General features: G+C 44.2%; 1 protein-coding gene and 1 long non-coding RNA gene across 7 annotated transcripts in view; one reads left to right on the top strand and one right to left on the bottom strand.

Annotated features, from left to right (window-relative positions):
• Positions 1-1,239: 1,239 nt before the first annotated feature.
• LOC306642286 (flavin-containing monooxygenase 5-like) lies at positions 1,240-16,649 on the top strand (the record flags this gene model as incomplete). Its single annotated transcript, XM_079107936.1, has 7 exons — positions 1,240-1,381; positions 1,740-1,902; positions 3,220-3,362; positions 3,442-3,641; positions 11,199-11,548; positions 15,301-15,373; positions 16,286-16,649. Exons 1-7 carry the CDS (start codon positions 1,256-1,258, stop codon positions 16,647-16,649), a joined length of 1,419 nt encoding a protein of 472 aa, XP_078964062.1. The 5' UTR covers positions 1,240-1,255.
• Positions 11,516-17,715, bottom strand: part of LOC306642298 — a 63,342-nt gene continuing 57,142 nt past the window's right edge. For 5 of the 6 annotated variants that reach the window (XR_013758470.1, XR_013758471.1, XR_013758473.1 and 2 more), the window contains exons 2-4: positions 16,499-16,671; positions 14,067-14,262; positions 11,576-11,889 (exon numbers count right to left, since the gene is read on the bottom strand). This is a non-coding gene — a long non-coding RNA (uncharacterized lncRNA). Of the gene's footprint in view, positions 11,890-14,066; positions 14,263-16,498; positions 16,672-17,715 lie in introns of all 6 variants that reach the window. The other variant, XR_013758472.1, reaches the window with a different exon arrangement.

The raw sequence follows: 17,715 nt of genomic DNA, 5'->3' as shown, positions 1-17,715 counted from the left end.
TTTAAAGCAGTGCATTCACTCATGGACCCTGTCCAAATGGACAGGCAGTGAGTGTTTCTAAACAACAGGGAGACTTCACCCTTGTTGCAGGTAGACTTACACCATTCACACATGGACCCTGTCCTGATGGACAGGCAGTGAGTGCTTCTAAACAACAGGGAGACTTCACCCTTGTTGCGGGTAGACTTACACCATTCACACATGGACCCTGTCCTGATGGACAGGCAGTGAGTGCTTCTAAACAACAGGGAGACTTCACCCTTGTTGCAGGTAGACTTACACCATTCACACATGGACCCTGTCCTGATGGACAGGCAGTGAGTGCTTCTAAACAACAGGGAGACTTCACCCTTGTTGCAGGTAGACTTACACCATTCACACATGGACCCTGTCCTGATGGACAGGCAGTGAGTGCTTCTAAACAACAGGGAGACTTCACCCTTGTTGCAGGTAGACTTACACCATTCACACATGGACCCTGTCCTGATGGACAGGCAGTGAGTGCTGCTGAACAGCAGGGAGACTTCACCCTTGTTACAGGAGGCTTCCAAGGCATCCACCGTCATCTGCAGCGATCGTGGCGCTGGCCTGACTTCACCTGCTCAGTCAGCTCATGAGTTAGGACACAGCACATGTTCACGAAGGTTTGCTCCCATGTCGTGTGAGGCTTATTTCCAGGGCCTCCTCCTGATCCATGTTCCTCTAGCTGTGAGGCTGAATTTCTCTTTGGAAACTCCCTTTGCCGCTCCTTTCCACATTCTTTTTGTTTGTTTGGGATTTGTTTATTGTGTTGTGTCTTATTACTGTCAATGTTCTTGTTAGTGCACTATGTTATAAATAATAATGGGCCTCTCAGTGACATAGTCATACTTGCAAAATACATGATTTGCTTCTCTTCATTCTTGGCACGTGCCTTTCCCACTTCTCCTCCTTCCCCTGCCCTTTGGGGTCTTCTGTCTGCCCGGACAGTGTCCTGTTGGGATGTGATCAGGGAACCACCTAGGGTCCATCCCCATGAACAGGATTCTACACATCTCCCTTCATGAGCTGACTCCAGCCCCTCCATCCTGTTCAGCTGCACTGTACAAACCCAATAGCCCAAGGGCAGTCCCAACCCCACAGGCTGATGGCCCCACACATTCCCTGCTGTGTGCCTGAACCCTGGAGGCCATGGCTGGTTTGCTTCCTGCAGGAGACACCTGACTCTGGACGAGCTGGCATATACAAATCCCTTACCTGCAACACCTCCAAGGAGATGACCTCCTTCAGCGACTACCCCGTTCCCGACCATTTTCCCAACTACATGCACAATTCCAAGATGATGGAGTATCTCAGGATGTACGCCAGGCACTTTGGTCTCATGCAACACATCGAGTTCCTGGTAAGGGATGAGAGCCCTGCTCGGCACCTGCACGAGGGTCCAGGCAGTCTTCACAGGCAGAGACACCCATCTGGTCTGCAGGTTCCCCACAGTCCTCCAAGAGATGTCCTGCCTCTCCTCATTCTCAACATCAGCCAAGATTCCTTTCTATCCGACAGCCCCACCGAGGGCCACTGTCTCAGGAATTGTCCCCAAAGACTACCTTTCACTTCATTATATGAGATGTAGAATAGGGGTTCCAGGGGCCACCAACAGAGAAGTTACCTCCCACTTTATTTGTCAAAACACAGAGTTCTCTGGGGAAATGGACCTGGGAGCAGTGCTCTAGAACTAAGGCTGTCTGTCCCTTGCTTCCCAGGCAAAGGTGTGCAGCGTGAGAAGGTGCCCTGACTTTTCATCCTCTGGCCAGTGGCAAGTTGTGGTCGAAGCTGACGGGAAGCAGAAATCCTACATCTTCGATGGGGTCATGATCTGCAGTGGCCATTACACTGAAAAGCATTTGCCCTTACAGGAGTTTGCAGGTATTTAACTGAAGAGTGTGAGAGAAAGATCTTTGGATTCCAAGAACCTCAGAGCTCACGCTATCACGGGCACAGGACAGAAGTGTCTGCGTGGCAGAGTGGGATGCAGAGAGGAACATTCAGGAAAGATCTGGTAATAGAAGTAGCCTTGGAACTGGAAGCCAGAGTTCTCCAGGCAATCAAGGCAGGGGACTGGCCTTCCAGACAGTAGTAGTAAGTGAGCCGTGGCATGTGGCCTGGCCTGGATCTCAGGGAGGTCACACAATTGCTGTGGGAGAAGCAGGTGTGTGGGCAGGAGAGGTAGGTGAGAGTCAGTGAGCAACCACTGCAATGTGTGTGTGTGTTTGCGGGCGCGCGCTTGCGTGCGTGGGCGCATGTGTGTTTGGGCATGGGGGAGCTGCTACTTTTCACATATGCATCTAATAACATTCTGTCCTACGGTGGTGGGAAGACTGATTGACAGGGAGGAAGCCCAAAGCAGAGACATCAATAAGGAGAACTTCTTGTAGTCCACAAAAGCAAAATGAGGGAGGTCCTGAGTGCACCCATGGTAGCAGGTCTCACAAAGAGAAGGGTAAAACATATGCCTGTAGCAACATATGTAATATTTCTGGAATATAATCATATTTGTCATCCAGAATCTTTGAAACTAATCATTGACACTTGCACTAATGAGCAGGGTAGCTGATAAACACGTCTCTACAGAGCTACTGAAATGTAGCTAACGTACACTGACACAGATTTGTTTGAGATACACGACTGATTGTAAAGATACGGCAAAGCATAAAATACCTCATGAGTACCTTTGCATACTGTTCATACATTAACCTTTTTGATTATGCTCTATCAAATAAAATACATCATTGAAATTTCTACCCAACATTTGGTGACCACTCTGATCTTGGAAGTTGCCCTCGGCCTCTCTGACCAGCACCACTGCTCTGCTGCCCTGGCTAAGGTCCTTTGTGTGTTTCTGAGTTCCTTCCCAATGTTACAGGAAGTGAAGAGCAGTTCCTCTTGTGTCAGTAGAGAATCAGAAAAGGATAATAACATCCTAAGGTGACGCCAGTCATCACAGTGAAAAAATTTAAAGTTGGTTTTTAAGGAGAAACTTTAGTCTGCTTGATTTTGGTCTCAGTCAGATGGACACTGCATTTGGATATTTTGTTCCTTCCTTAATCTCATTCTACCATTTTCCAGTGACTGACCAACAGCACAGAAGGGGTTTAAGTGACCCTCACTTCCGTTTAGAAACAGTTTAGAAACCAATAGCTTTTCCGTCTCTGCTGGTGACCAGACACTGGGCTGTCCTCACAGGCATCCAGGAGTTCCGAGGCAGATACCTGCACAGCTGGGAGTACAAGCATCCAGACGCGTTTGCGGGGAAGAGAGTGGTTGTGATTGGCATCGGGAACTCTGGAGCAGATGTGGCTGGCGAGATCAGTCGCGTTGCTGAACAGGTTTGGCATTTCACACTCATGCTGAGATCAGGGTGATAAGCCAAAAACTGGTTACTGGGCGGCCTTTCTTCTCTCGCAGGTTTTCCTCAGCACAAGACGAGGCGCGTGGATTTGGAACCGGGTGTGGGATGATGGCAACCCCATGGACACCGTGCTCTTCACCCGGTACAACAGGGCAGTCCAGAAACTGCTGCCCTCGTTCCTGATCAACAGGTGGGCAGAGAATAAGCTGAACATGCGGTTCAACCACGCCAACTACGGGCTGCAGGCTGCCCACAGGTACGTGCGGGTGGAGGAGAGCCACCAGGCTGGACGCTGGAGCTGGTGCAGAATCCCACCCCACACACAGAGTGACAATTCCAAGGCCCATTCTAATTCAGATCTTGGCAGGACTCTTCTCTCCTTTGGTGGTCCTGGGTCAATCTACTCAGGTGTAAGAGAAAGGCGTGGAGGGAGGGTTGGAGCAGGCTGCTCTGTGCTGGTCTCAGGAGACCCTGCCTCTTTGCCTCACCACCCTACAAGCTCCCCCTCCTCCTCTTCACTGTCGCCCACGGCCCATCTGTTCACTCTCTGCATTCTACACCAGGTTCACGGAACCCTCAGGCTAATGTCCACCAGGAAGGTTCCATCATCCACACTGACAGCGCCCCACTCAGGCCAAGCCGCCCCTTGCCCTCCTCGTTGCCCTGGTCCCTGTCCTGCTCCTCTTCCAGGCCACCCTAGATTTACCACCCAGAAGTGCAGTACCCCTGGATTTCCCCCGATCCCTTCTTGGTTGCGGCCTCTCCCTCCAGCCAGGTCTGACCAGGACCGGCCCTCCCAGCCTGCTGCCCATGCCTGGTTCTTCCACCTCTGTGGCCTTTGGTCCTTTCCCCGCCCGATCCTTAGAACTTGGTGCTATCCAGGATTCCATTCTTGGTCCTCTCCCCTCCTCTCCCTACACAGCTTCCTATATTTAAAAGTAATCAAGGCAAAAGATTATAAAGGCGTAAACTAGGGTTTGAGCAGGGGCAGTGAAAACAAATTAGTTTTCACAAGTATCTGCCAGAAAAAACACGTGGCTCATGACGAGTTTCATGATGTGGGATGCTTGACTCCAGGTTCTTTCAAAACAGGTATTTTCAGGATGGAGAAGATGTGTATAGTGATAGCAGAAGACACCCAGGAACAGGCCCTTTGGCGAATGCGGAGTTCAACCTCCCATTACAGTCACCCAGCGCCGGCTGCCGCTGAGCCCAACTCTCCCCTCAAGGGTCACTCTTTTCATGGTGGCTTTGGGTTTTGTTTTTGGCCACACACATTTTTACTGGTTTTTTTTTTTTTTTTCTTTTTTGTTCATTTAGCATCTATACTCTTTAAAAGGGATACATATAAAAGAATATGTGCATATATGCTTATTCTTTTATCTATTCCCATTTCTTCCTTTATCGTTAACGCACATTAATTCTGCAGATGTCCGTTCCGCTGTGGGCGTTCCACACAGGCACACCTTGTGCTCTGACCGGGTCTCCCCTCCCTCCCACCCCATCCTGTTTCTCACCATGCTTTCCTTTCTCTTCCCTCATCTGTTTTTTTTTTTTTTTCCCCAGTTTCCATATATGAAAAAAAAACATGCAATTCTCATCTTTTTGTGTCCACTTACTCTGCTTAACATGATGTCCTCCAGTTCCATCCACTGACATGCCAATGATATGATTTCATTCTTCTCTACGGCTGAGTGGTACTCCATTATACAAATGCACCATATTTTCTTGGTCCATTTATCTACTGGCAGGCACCTGCACTGATTCCATATCTTGGCTATTTTGCATAGTGCCAGTTGACACTGGCATTCAGCTCTGTAGGGGACTTTGAACTTAGGTGTTGTGATGCATCCAGTTTTGATGTTTTTGCTCAGGACTGCTTTGGCTATTCAGGGTCTTTTGTGCTCTGGTTTGAATTTAGGATTGTTCTTTCTAGTTCTGTAATAATGTCATTGGTATTCTAATGGGAACTGCATTGAATCTGTAGATCACTTTGGGTATTAGGGCCACTTTAACAAGATGCATTCTCTCAGTTCATGAACATGGGAGACCTTTTCACATTCTACAGTCTTCTTCAATCTATTTCTTCAGTGCTTGGTAATTTTGTAGAGGTGTTTCATTTTTTGTTAGGTTTACTCCTAGGATTTGTTTTGAGGCTGTTATGAATGTCACTGATTCTCAGTGATCGCATTATTGGTGTACAGAAAAGCTATGGAATTTATGTGTTGCTTTTTGTCCTGCTGCTCTGTTGTATTTGCTTATCAGTTCTAAGAGTCTTTTGGAGGGTAAGAGTCTTTTCAGGGTTTCCCTTAAGGGTAGAATCATATAATCTGCAAACAATGACAGTGTGACTTCCTCCTTTCCCATGTGTATCTTATGTTTCTTTTTCTTACCTAAATTTCAGTGGCTAAAATTTCAAGTACTCTATTGAATAAGTGGTGAGAATGGACACCCTTGCCTTGTTCCTGATTTCAGATGAAACGCTTTCACTTTTCCCCTATTTGGCATGATGTTGCAATGGCTTGTCATATATAGTCTTTTACATTGCAGTGTGATCCTTCCATACCTAATTTATTCAGGGCTTTATCCTGAAGGCATATTAAATTTTATCTAAGGCTTTCCCTGCATCTATTGACTCTTTAGTTTTTGACTCAGCTTCTATTCCCTGTTACATTTATACACTTGTATATATTGATCCAGCCTTGTATCCCTGGAAACCAACTTGATTGTGATGATTGATCTTTTTGATGTGCTGCTGAATTCACTTTGCAGCATTTGATTGAGGACATCTATGTTCAACAAGAATACTGGTCTATACTTTGCTCTTTCTTTTTCTTTTTGTTATTGTATGCGTATCAGATTTTCATAGCAGGATAATCCTGGTTGGGTAGAATGAGTTTGGAAGAGTTCCTTCCCTTTGTATTTATGGAATATTTTGAGGAGCATTGGCATTAGTTCTTTAAAAGTCTGGTAGAATCCCTCTAGTTCTCAACTTTCTTGTTAGAAAACTTCTTACTACTGCTTCAATCTCATGGCTCATTATTGATCATTTAAGTTTTTATATCCTCTTGGTTCAATTTTGGAAGGTCAAATGTGTCCAGAAATGTCTCTTCTAGATTTTCCATTGGCATACCATTACTCAAATATCCCTTAAAGCACTGTGAAGTTCAGTAGTTACCTTTTGTACTGTTCCCTTTTCACCTCTTAATTTTATTGTGGAGGGTCTTCCCTCTCTGGTTAGTTAGTTAAGGGTTGACCAATTTTGTTTACCTTTTTGAAGAATTCTGTTTCATTGACCCTTTGTGTTGTTCTTTAGTCCTTATTCTATTTATTTCTTCCATGATCTTTATGATTTGTTTCCTTCTACTGATTTTGAGTTTAGTTTGTTTTGTTTTTCTAAGACTTTGAGACGCTTCATTAGGTTATTTATTTGATAACTTTCTTTTAAAAATGTAGGCACTCGTGGCTCAAACCTCCTCCTTTGTACTGCTTTGTTGTTTCCCACAGTTTTCATTTTCTTTTGGTTCTAAAAATTTTAAATGAGTCTTTCAATGACCCATTATTCATTCAAAAGCATTTTATTCAGTCTCCATGTGTTTCTGTAATCTCTGTAGTTTCACTTGCCATTGATTTCTAATTTCATTACATTATGATTTGAAAAAGTACACAAAATTGTTTCAATTTTTTGGATTTGAGAAGACTTCCCTTACGTCCTAATATATAGTCTGTTTTGGAAAAAGTTCCATGTGTTGACAAAAGAATATATATTCTGATGTTGGATCAAATCTTCTGTAGTGTAATATAATCTTTTATAGTATAATTTAACTCTGATGTTTCTTTGCTGGTTTTTGTTGTTGTTATTGTTTTGGTCTGGATGATCTATCTGTTGGTGAGAGACAGGTATTGGATTCACCCCACTCTTAAGTGTCTTGGGGCCTGTCTCTCCCTTTAGTGTTAATAGTGTTTGTCTGATAAGATTGGGAGCCCCAACATTTAGTGTGTATATATTTATAATTGCTACAATTGCTCCCCTTATCAATATGTAGTACCCTTCTTTCTTCTGGTTTTTGGCTTAAAGTCTGTTTTGTCAGATATGGTATGGTTGGTTTCTTTTAGATTACATTTTTTTGGAATAACATTCTCTATCACCATTTTCAAGGTGTGAAGGTCTTTGCTGATGAGGTGAGTTTCTTGCACACAAAACATTGGGGGTCTTGTTTTTTAATCTAATCACCCAGTCCACATATTTTAATTGGAAAATTAAGACCATTTACATTCAGGTTTTTTTCTTCTTTAAGTCATTTATGGACACAATCAAACCCAGTGCCTCACTCATGCTAGGGAAGTGCTCTACCAGTGAGTTACACTCCCAGTCCATTCAGGGTTATCTTTGAAAGACATATTTGTTCCTATCCTGTGATTACTTTCCTTCTGGCTGCTTTGAACGTTCTACGTTCATTTCTTCCTCTCTCATTCATCTTGGAGTTGATGTTTTCTGCACTAGTCGTGCTCGATTCTTCGTTCATTCTCCTTAGCTCATGTGTCCTTCCAGGGAACTCTGCCTTTGTCCTGAACTTGGCATCATTGTATCCACTGTCCTTCCTCTTCTGGGTGTAGGATTCCTTACGTGCCACTGGTCAGTGGGCATGAGTTCCCTTAATTTGTGCTGATCTTAGGATTTTATTTCTTCTTCAATCCTGAAGGATGCCTCTGCTGAGTATAGTAATCTAGGTGGGCAATTATTTTCTTGAAATATTGCTTCCATGCCCTGCTGACCTTTATAATTTCTACTGAGAAATCTGCTGTTATTCTGATAGGTGTACCTTTTAATGGGACTCGCTGCTTCTCTTTCAGCTTTGTTCTGTACTTTTGCCAGTTTAATATGTTGTGAAGAGGGTCTTTTCTGGTCTTGTTTACTTGGGGTTCTAAACACATTCTATACCTGTATGTCCATGTCTCTTCCATGCTTTGGGCAATGCAGCCTGTAATACTTCTCCCCTTGTCTATTTCAATTATGTATATACTTGGTATTCTAAAGATGTCCAAGAGATTTTGTGTGTTCCAGTCCTTTTCTCTTTATTATTGTCTGAATGTGATAATTTATCACCATTATCTTCAAGCCTTAGTATTCATTATTCTTCCTGATTTAATATATTGGTTAGAATTTCAACTGAGTTTGTATCTGACTTATTAAACTTTTCGTTTCCAAAATTTTTTTTCAAAATCTCTTTATTGAATTGCTCATTCATCTCTTGTATTCATTCATTATTCTGTAATCTCTTGAATTAATTGCACTTTTTAACTATTATTCTTTTGAATTCCTTATTTAGCACTTGGTCTCCTTCAGTATCTTTGGAAACTTTCCGTGTAGAATGGTAAACTTTAGAAGCTGTCATGCTGCCTTCTATCCCCACCTTTATTTCATTTCTATGCTGAGATTTAACATTGATGTAGGATTTAGTTCAGTTGCAATTAGGATTCATAATGTAATCTCCATGTGGTTCCTTTAGCTGTAATCTGCGGGTTTCAACACACCTCCTGTATCAGAACCTGAGGAACCCACTTTCTCTGTAGTTCTTGCAAGAGTGGGGCCTCTCTGGTAATTTAGACGGGTGTGGTGAAGACCACAGAGTATATGGGGTGCACCATCTATAGTTACACCTACGGTGTGTGTGGAAGCCTGCATTAGATGATGGGTATTTCCATAGGCATTGCTCAAATTGGTTCTGTTGATTGAAAGTGATTCTGACATTGGCTATTCCAAACACAATAAAGGACCTGAAATAGCTTGGAGCTTATGTCTCCTCTGTTCTTTAAACAGAAATGTGCACCAGGATTCAAGCAGAAATGGCTAGTGACTAGAGCTGTATTTAATTTTTCTCAACTGAGTTGAGAGTGTAGCTCAGAGAATAAGTACCTGCCCAGTACATATAAGGCCCTAGATTGAATCCCTAGCCCTGGAAGGGGGGGAAAAAAAAAAAGATTGAGAGGGATAAGAAGAAATAATAATAATAAAATAAGAAATAAAAATTGATGAATTTAAAAAGAAAATTAAAAAAAGGACAGGGGAAAAATGAGGAAGAAGAAAAGGGAGAAATTTGATTAAAGAATAAAATCTGGTAACAATAAAAAATGAGAAATAATAATGAAAAATAGAATAGACAGAAAAAAATATCTCCTGGCTGAGGTGTTGGAAACGTGTCTCCAGGTGGCCAAAGGTTGTTCACCAGGTATGGGGTGGGGCAGGCAGTGGGTCCCAGCTGCTGCTTGCTGTAATTCCTCTCAGGTCTCATAAAACATGTTGGGCAGAAAGCAGACTGATTTGCACCTTTCTCACTGAAAATGTTGAGGGCATGCTGACCATGCCCAGTGTACATTCTCTCCGGTGACTTAGACTGTACTTGTGGACATGGCCCACGTCAGAGCCACAGCAAGCCCGTTTCACGTATCAGGTTTGGTGGAGTGTAGTTCCACTGGGCATGCATACTCGCTCCCAGGAGAAGGTGGACAGAACACCAGTCAACAACACAAGTCAGGCTGCAGCACATCCCAGACAACCTCCGAGGGTGGAGGGAGCAACTGGTCCACCAAGTTTAGTGCTGGGACTGCCAGCTTTACTCACAGCACCTTCAAACCTGGCCTCCCACACAAAATAAGTGACGTCACTTCATGTCACAGAGGGCAGGATCACTGAACCACGGTCCCCTCCGCTCCCTTCCCTCGTAAGCCAGCCCCCCACCCGGCATACACTTCTCAGCCAACCTGTGTCAGAGGCACTTTCCCAAGCCATGACTCTCTGTGGCCGCCACCTACAGAGTCAGGGCAGCCGAGTGTCCATAGGGACCCTAAGGATGTGATTATGCCAAGTTTCCTGGTCCCCACAAGAGTTTAGGCCCCACTATAGGACCCTTCTCACAATGGTTCCCTGCTATAATTGAGGGTTTGCTGAGAGAGGCAAGGGGTCCCTTCTCTGAAGCTGTAGTTACTCAGACTCCTGTTTAAGTCTTTCATCTACAGGGTACAGCCTTCTACACCACTCCATGACTCTTTCTCTTTCCCCTTTGTCCCCACAAAAGAACCTTCTTTCCCCAACCAAGGTACCAGGGCCACCAGCTGGCTTACTCCACTTCTGTTGCTTCATTATTCTCTCTGGTCTCTGGAATCCACCATGTTTTGTTGTTGTTGTTTTGTTTTGTTTGTTTTTAATCTGTGGCATCAACTTCCAGTGCTCAGCCACAGACCCTCACCTCCAGGAGAGTAAGAGATGTGGTTTTATTTCCATCCTGTGGAGGAGCAAACTAGAGCTGACTCTTTCACCATCTTTCTGTTCGCAAAGATTCACTGTTAAAGTCATTCAGTAGCTCTCTGTAGATCACTGATAAATATTAATGACAAATTCATGTCAATCCTATCTGGTATCGAGGATGAATAGATAAGTTAAAATCAAAGGATTTTATTCCTGATAAAAATATCATTCCCTAAATAGAGTTCATGTTTATTATCACATGCTTATCACAATCTGATCTGGTTGTTGAACCATTAGAATTTTATAGATTAGGAAACTGATGATAAAATGTTTCCTGCCTTGTCTAAGGTTGCACAGCTGGTAAGTGGCAGGATCAATGCAGAGGCAAAATTCTGTGTCTGAAATCAAGTTCTTAACCAACAAACTGTATTACCTTTCTAGAGATATCAATAAATACTGTAAAATACTGATAGTGTTGTGCAATCAAGAGCATTTATTTACCACAATTTCTTTACAAAGAAAATTCATACACACTTTTTTTTTCATATTACACTCCCTGTAATGCAGATTTCTCAGCCATCAGTCTACCTTCAGTGATGACCTGCCAAATCGCATAATCACAGGAAGAGTGCTGATGAAACCAAATGTGAAGGAGTTCACCAAGACATCCGCCATCTTTGAGGATGGCACTGAAGAGAACGTGGATGTCGTCCTCTTTGCCACAGGATACACCTTCTCCTTCCCTTTCTTGGAGGATGACTTGGCAATCCTGGACAGCCAGCACTCCATGTATAAGTTCGTCTTCCCTCCTCAGCTGGAGAAGCCAACGCTGGCTTTCATTGGCATCCTCCAGCCAGTGGGAGCCCTCATTCCCACATCTGAACTCCAGAGCCGATGGGCTGTGCGTGTGTTCCAAGGTATGCACTGCTCTTCCACATGAGCAGGCTGGGTTCCTGATCATGCACGAGTGACAAGGCACCCAGAGTGCTTCTGTTCAGTGTGTCTTTTATCAAAGCACCTGAAATTTCACCTTTAGAAATAGATGACTTTTGGACTCTAATTTTTATTTTTATTTTCTAAAAGAATTCTATGAAAATGAAAGTAACCAAAGTATAAAAATAGAAAACATGTAAATCGTAATCAGGTTGCATTTGAGTACTGGATATCCATTCATTTAGTTCTTTCCAGCAGAAAGTTAATTAAGGGTGAGCATCATGGAAACAATTGGCCAGGAAAAAAATGAGCAAGGGAGAACCTCCTGTGAACAGAACACAGGAAGTTAGTGAGGTTACTTTACATTTCAGGTAAACTCCAAGTGCGTGGCTCACATTCTGGCTTACTTCCCAAGTCCTTACCCAGGTTCATGCCTCTGAGCAAAACGACACTGGGACCAGACAAATCAGGTTCCATTTGGCAGAGTGGCACTGTAGTTTCTGAGATAAGCCCACTGAATCGCACGTGGCCCTTTCTCTCACATCCCCAGATAACTCTGATATCGTCCCCGTGCTCTAATGAATGAGAGATCAGGATTCCATCTTCTCAGGACACATCTTCCCTGAGGGGTCGCCACGGGCACAAAGAGTGGCCGCCCTCACTGAATCCTCTGCCTTCTGAGACGTAGGCTTGCCAGCTATGTGAGTCAGGAAGCTGCTGGATGCCTGCTTTTCACTACATGAAACCGGAATATGTGTCCAGGGGGCCTGCGCACTTTCTCTATCTCACCCCACGTTCTCAAGTCAGTGAGGTCACCTTCCAGAGCGACTCATTGGCCTCTTATTCAAACCCTCTGCAGCTGTGGCATCTGGTTCCCTTCATGTATCTTCCTTTCCTTCTCCTAGCTAGTATGTTCCTTGCTGACTTCCACCACGAATCCAGGCCTAGCAATACGGCCACGAACCACTGCCCCCAGCAAGATGCTAGAGGAGGACAAACGGACAGCATGGTGGCCATGAGAGGGGTTGAACACGCGTGGGTCTTACTAATGTACTCTTATCTAATTCCCTTTTTGTGAAAATTTCAAAAGACTCATTTTAGTAAAACATACACACAGAAGTGTGCATAATGAATGCACACCTTGTTGAAATTTCACAAATACGCGTGCGCACACACACACACAAACTAGCCTAGAGTCCCCAGTATCACCAAAGCAACTATTATCTCTATTTGTAACAGCAAAATCAGTTTCTCTTTTTTCCTTTATATAAATATAATCATAGGATAAACACTCCATTGAGTTTGAACTTTCTCTCACCATGATATTTGCAGCCATTTGTTTTCACTGTTACATAGCATCCCGTGTGCTTGCCCACTGGATGCATGGATCTGGACATGTATATCTACAACTTGTCCATGCTATGCAGATGGCCACTGAGGATGACTAGAAACAATGATGTCATAAACAACCTAACATCTGCTTTTGATCAAGCATTTATCTCTCTTGGGGATATACCTAGGAGGAAACTGATGCATCACAAGGTATGTGCACATGTGAAATAACTTTTAAAGAGAGATGGCTTTGTTCCACCAGTCTGCTCATGTGCGTACACTTGGTTGTCTAAAGTCTGGTTTGTAGGACATTTCATGGTACTCATGAGTAGATCATACTTCTGTGCTAATGTCTGTGACCCTGGGTGTTTGGAGAGTGCCCAGGTAAAGTGGGGTTCCAGAACCACTATGGCTAGCAGCCTTGCTCTTCCTGGACGTGCATGGGAGCTGGACATGGTATCTACTTGCCTGTCTTTCAGAGGATGCTTTTTTACCTGGGATTTCCAGCTGTCCATCCAAGGAACAGGGAGTCCCACACATAAGAAACCCATACGTGATGGCAGACACCTGCAGCTCTCACCTGACTGGCATCCAGTTTATGCCGCTTGACTGCTGCTCTGGTGCTGGGAACCAGTGTTGTTTCCTGTCTGGAATCCCAGGACAGTTAGGCCTGGGTGGCCCCTCAGTCCCTGATGATGTTCAAAAATTTACTACTTACAGTTCCTGGCAGAGCAGGGAGGGGGGAAGGCAGTACTTTGTGTGCTGGTCACAGGAGACAGTATGCAGAGTCAGACTCAGACTTAAGAGTTGGTGGGATCCAGCAGTGAAGATGAAGGAACGGCAGGACTGCAGGCTAATGCCTGGGGGGTTCCCTTAGTGGAAGGCAGGGGGAGCACGGAGCCCAGACTGTGAGTGGGAGAGAAGCTGACAGACCCCTGGGTCTGACCGCCGTGGGCCTGAGCTGCTTGCCTTAGTGGTTCTGTTTCAGTGCCTGAGCAGCAACCTCCTGAGCTGTCCCTGTGACCCTGACTTCAGAAGAAGTCAGTGCACCTGCTTCTCCTGCTCTGTCCCTTGATTCCATGTGTCTCCTCCTGACCTAACCTGCACTTTCTCATGTCTTCTCTCCATCCCACATACATGCACACATACACCCCCTTTCCTTTTAGTTACCTGTTTTCTTATAAAATGCAGCAGCTATGGTTGTCCTGGAAGATTTTCCATCACTGTATATTTATGGATACATGTACGAAGTGAGACTTTCCAATGGCTCTGAGGACTTAGAAGAATTGTTTTTAAGATATGAACTCAAGGTAAGGATCTGTTCAGACAGACTTTTGAGGCAGGTCACAATAGAGTTTGAGGAACTCTGGAAGATAAAAATGATCCAAATGATCCAGCAATCTCACTACTGGGTATATCCTTAAAGGAAATGAAATCAATATGTCAAAAAGACCCTGCACGTCTGTGTTTATCAGAGCACTGTTTACAATAGCCAAGATAAGGGATCCACCTAGACATCCATCCAAGAGGAAGGGATAATGAATGTGTGCTTCATCAACATACACACACACACACACACACACACACACACACACACATGTGCAAATAACACCGCATATAATATATAATGCAGATATGACAAACATATGATATATATGATATAAAATATCCAAATGTTAGTCATAGAAAAGCAGGAAATCTGTCACTTATGAAAACGTGGATGGACCTAGAGGCTATTCTGTTGAGCAAAATAAGTCAGATACAAAAAGACACAGGTGGAATGATCTCTCATGAAGGGAATCTTAGAGGTGACCCCATAGAGGTTGAGAGTTGAATACTGGAGACCAGAGGCTGGGGACCAGGAGGAGAGGGTAGAGATGGTCCCCAGGTGAAGGGCTGCAGCACCATAGAAGAGGTTCTGGTGTTCTGTGGCACACAGATGCTGCAGTTGACGATGCACACTGTAAATCTCACAGTAGTGCAGAGAGCTCTTGAATGTACCCACCTTAAAAGAAACGATAAAACGAACATGATGCTCATGCTAACTTCCCTGAGTTGACTACCCCACATATTCATGGATCCAAACCTCACACTTTAGCTCATAAATCTGTACATGTATCATGTGTGAACCAAAAGCAACATGTTTGTGGGAATTCTTAGTATTCAAGAACTTTCACTGTGTATTTCAACTGAGCACAACTCAAAAGCCTATGTCTCTTAAGGAAAGCTCACTTCCATCCTGACACCTAAGAACAAAGGAAGGAAATTCCCTTCTTTGGGATCTTTCACTTATAGCTTTGATTATGGGCTCCACAGGACCCAATTATCACAACTCCTCAGTTCCCAAACCTCTTTGTTACCTGTCTCCCAGCCCTCCTTAAATTTCTCTCTTGTTTTTTCTTAGGACTGAAAAAATTACCCTCAGAGACAGACATGATGGCTGAGATCAACAGAAGGAAAATGAAAATGGCAAGAGAGTAAGAAACCTGATTGCTGGCTAAGAACAGGAAACAGGGTTAGAAGGTCCTATTCGCCTTTCCTCTTTGAACAACTGGCTCTTAGCAAGACCCCCTAAGATAATTCTAGCTCTGGGACATCATGCATGGGTACAGGTGTAGAAAGTGCCCAGCCTGGTACATCAGTCTCACAGAATGTCCAGTCCCTGTGATGAGCGACCTCCAAAGTGAGGACCACCAGAACAGCAGAAGTGTGCCTACACTCCCTGCCAGAACCAAAGCCAGAAAAACAGGAGAAATCAGCTCAGCTCAGAATTAGAAACACACTGCACAAATACAATCAAGAGGAGCCTAGGAAGATGTGTGCTCACCTTGGTAAACACCTACTCTGTGCACTGCAACAAACCCATACTCAGGACTATAGGTTTGAAAGAAATGAATTTCCTTTGTATTTTCTAACTGATTATTTCTGGATTTTGGTTACAGCTTCATGTATATTCATTTGGAATCAGAACTTGCTCTGCCATTTTGTTGGTTATGAAAGATATTTAGGAGTTTTTATACTTGATATATAGACTGAAAAACACATTTGGTTAGATGGCGGATTCACTTTTTATGATGTGTTTCTTGAACAATAACATTCCCCCAAATTCGAAAAGTTCTGGTACTTTTAAAATAGTCTTTAGTTGCAATTTTTATCACCTATCCCCAAATAAACTTACCAGCATAGTTTTTAATTTCAAAAGTCTGGAACACTTTCCAACTCTGTTCAGTGTTCAAGGGCATAATTACTGTTCGAATTAATACGTGGAAACGTGTATTAAGAAATTTAAGAAAAGCGTTTTAAAAAACAGAAATAAAGTCCCTTGGAAACTTGGGACAATACCGACAGAAATGTGACCTAGGCTTCCAACACTGTCCTTCCTATTCCAGGTTCATGGAGAGCCCGAGAGACGCACATCGAGTGCAGTACATCGACTACATGGACGAAATTGCTTCTGAGCTCGGAGTCAAGCCCAGCCTGTTCTCCCTTCTCCTCTGTGATGCCAAGCTGGCCAAGGAGGTTTTCTATGGGCCCTGCACCCCGTACCAGTACCGCCTGCAGGGGCCCGGCAAGTGGACGGGGGCCCGGGCAGCCATCCTCACCCAGAGAGACCGGATCCTCAAGCCCCTGAGGACACGTGTGCTGCAACCCTCTGGCTCCTCTTCCTCTAGGTGGCTGTGGGTGGCAAGGGTCTGCGCTGTCCTTTTTCTCTCTGCTTCTGTGGTCATCATCACGCAGATGATCTATCATTAGGCTCATGTGGACACAGATGGACCTGGAACCAGAGAAGAACCAGGCACTTAGATTTGAATTCTGTCAAAAGGAAATCAATTAGTTACATGTACATATGGGGGCCAACTGGTTATATGGGAAAAGTTTTATTAGGCTGCTAGCTCACATGTGCACATTTAAATCAGAACCAAGCAACCCCAGAGTGCCTCCTCATACATACCAGTGTCACACGGAGACAGTACCTCTTCAGTGGAAAACGTGACAGCTAACACCGTCACCAGCTGGTGGACAGCACAGCAGTGGGAGACTAACCTGAGGTTTCGCAGCTGCTAGTGTGATGCAGTGAGATCACCTATCTAGTGTTCTTGCCAAAAATGTCTGACTCCTGCGTAATCATAAAGAGTAATCAGAGAAACGAAGAAAGAGCTACGTGTATGAGACATCGCATGTGCTCGAGGAAGGTCAATGTCCTTGAGAAGTACACTGAAGAGACTAGGAAAATTCTCTGCTCAGTGGAGACTAAGGAGGCTTGATGGCCAAAAGGCTGTCCAGGACAACTGGGGGTTTAGCAGGCACTGTGGGTTAGACGGTCTCACTGAGCTAACAATGGCATTATCTGACACAGCAAGGGTTTGTGGGTATGCCGTAAAACAAGCTTGCACCGGAAGATGTACGCAGAATCGGGCACGATAAAGTGCTGCGACATCCACGGGTCATTTGCAAAAGATTCGGGAAGAAGTGTTGTGGGTTCGCACAGGGCATACAGGACAGGACCACCAGAGGGACAAAGCTCTAACAGCTGGGGCCTGCAGGTAAAAGATGAGACGAGTTCATCATAGTATTCCTTCTGCTCTTTTGCAAACTTGAGAGGTTCAAAATAAAGAATTTTAGGAAAGAATTTTTTCTTGGTAATGATTTATATCTGTGCCAAAGGTAGCTCACAAATTTCACTTTAACTTTTTAGTAGCCAAACCAAGGAAGACAGCTTAGATCAGCAAATGATAGGGCTATGAGATAAAAGCAGACCAACTTCCAAGAAGAATAATAGCCATGTTAGGTGTTAAAAAGAGACACAGCTTCTACGGGG

This window comes from Sciurus vulgaris (assembly GCF_902686455.1).
Source record: "Sciurus vulgaris genome assembly, chromosome: 12".
In the NCBI taxonomy this organism is placed as follows: Eukaryota; Metazoa; Chordata; class Mammalia; order Rodentia; family Sciuridae; genus Sciurus; species Sciurus vulgaris.
This window is presented reverse-complemented; position numbering and strand designations above follow the sequence as displayed.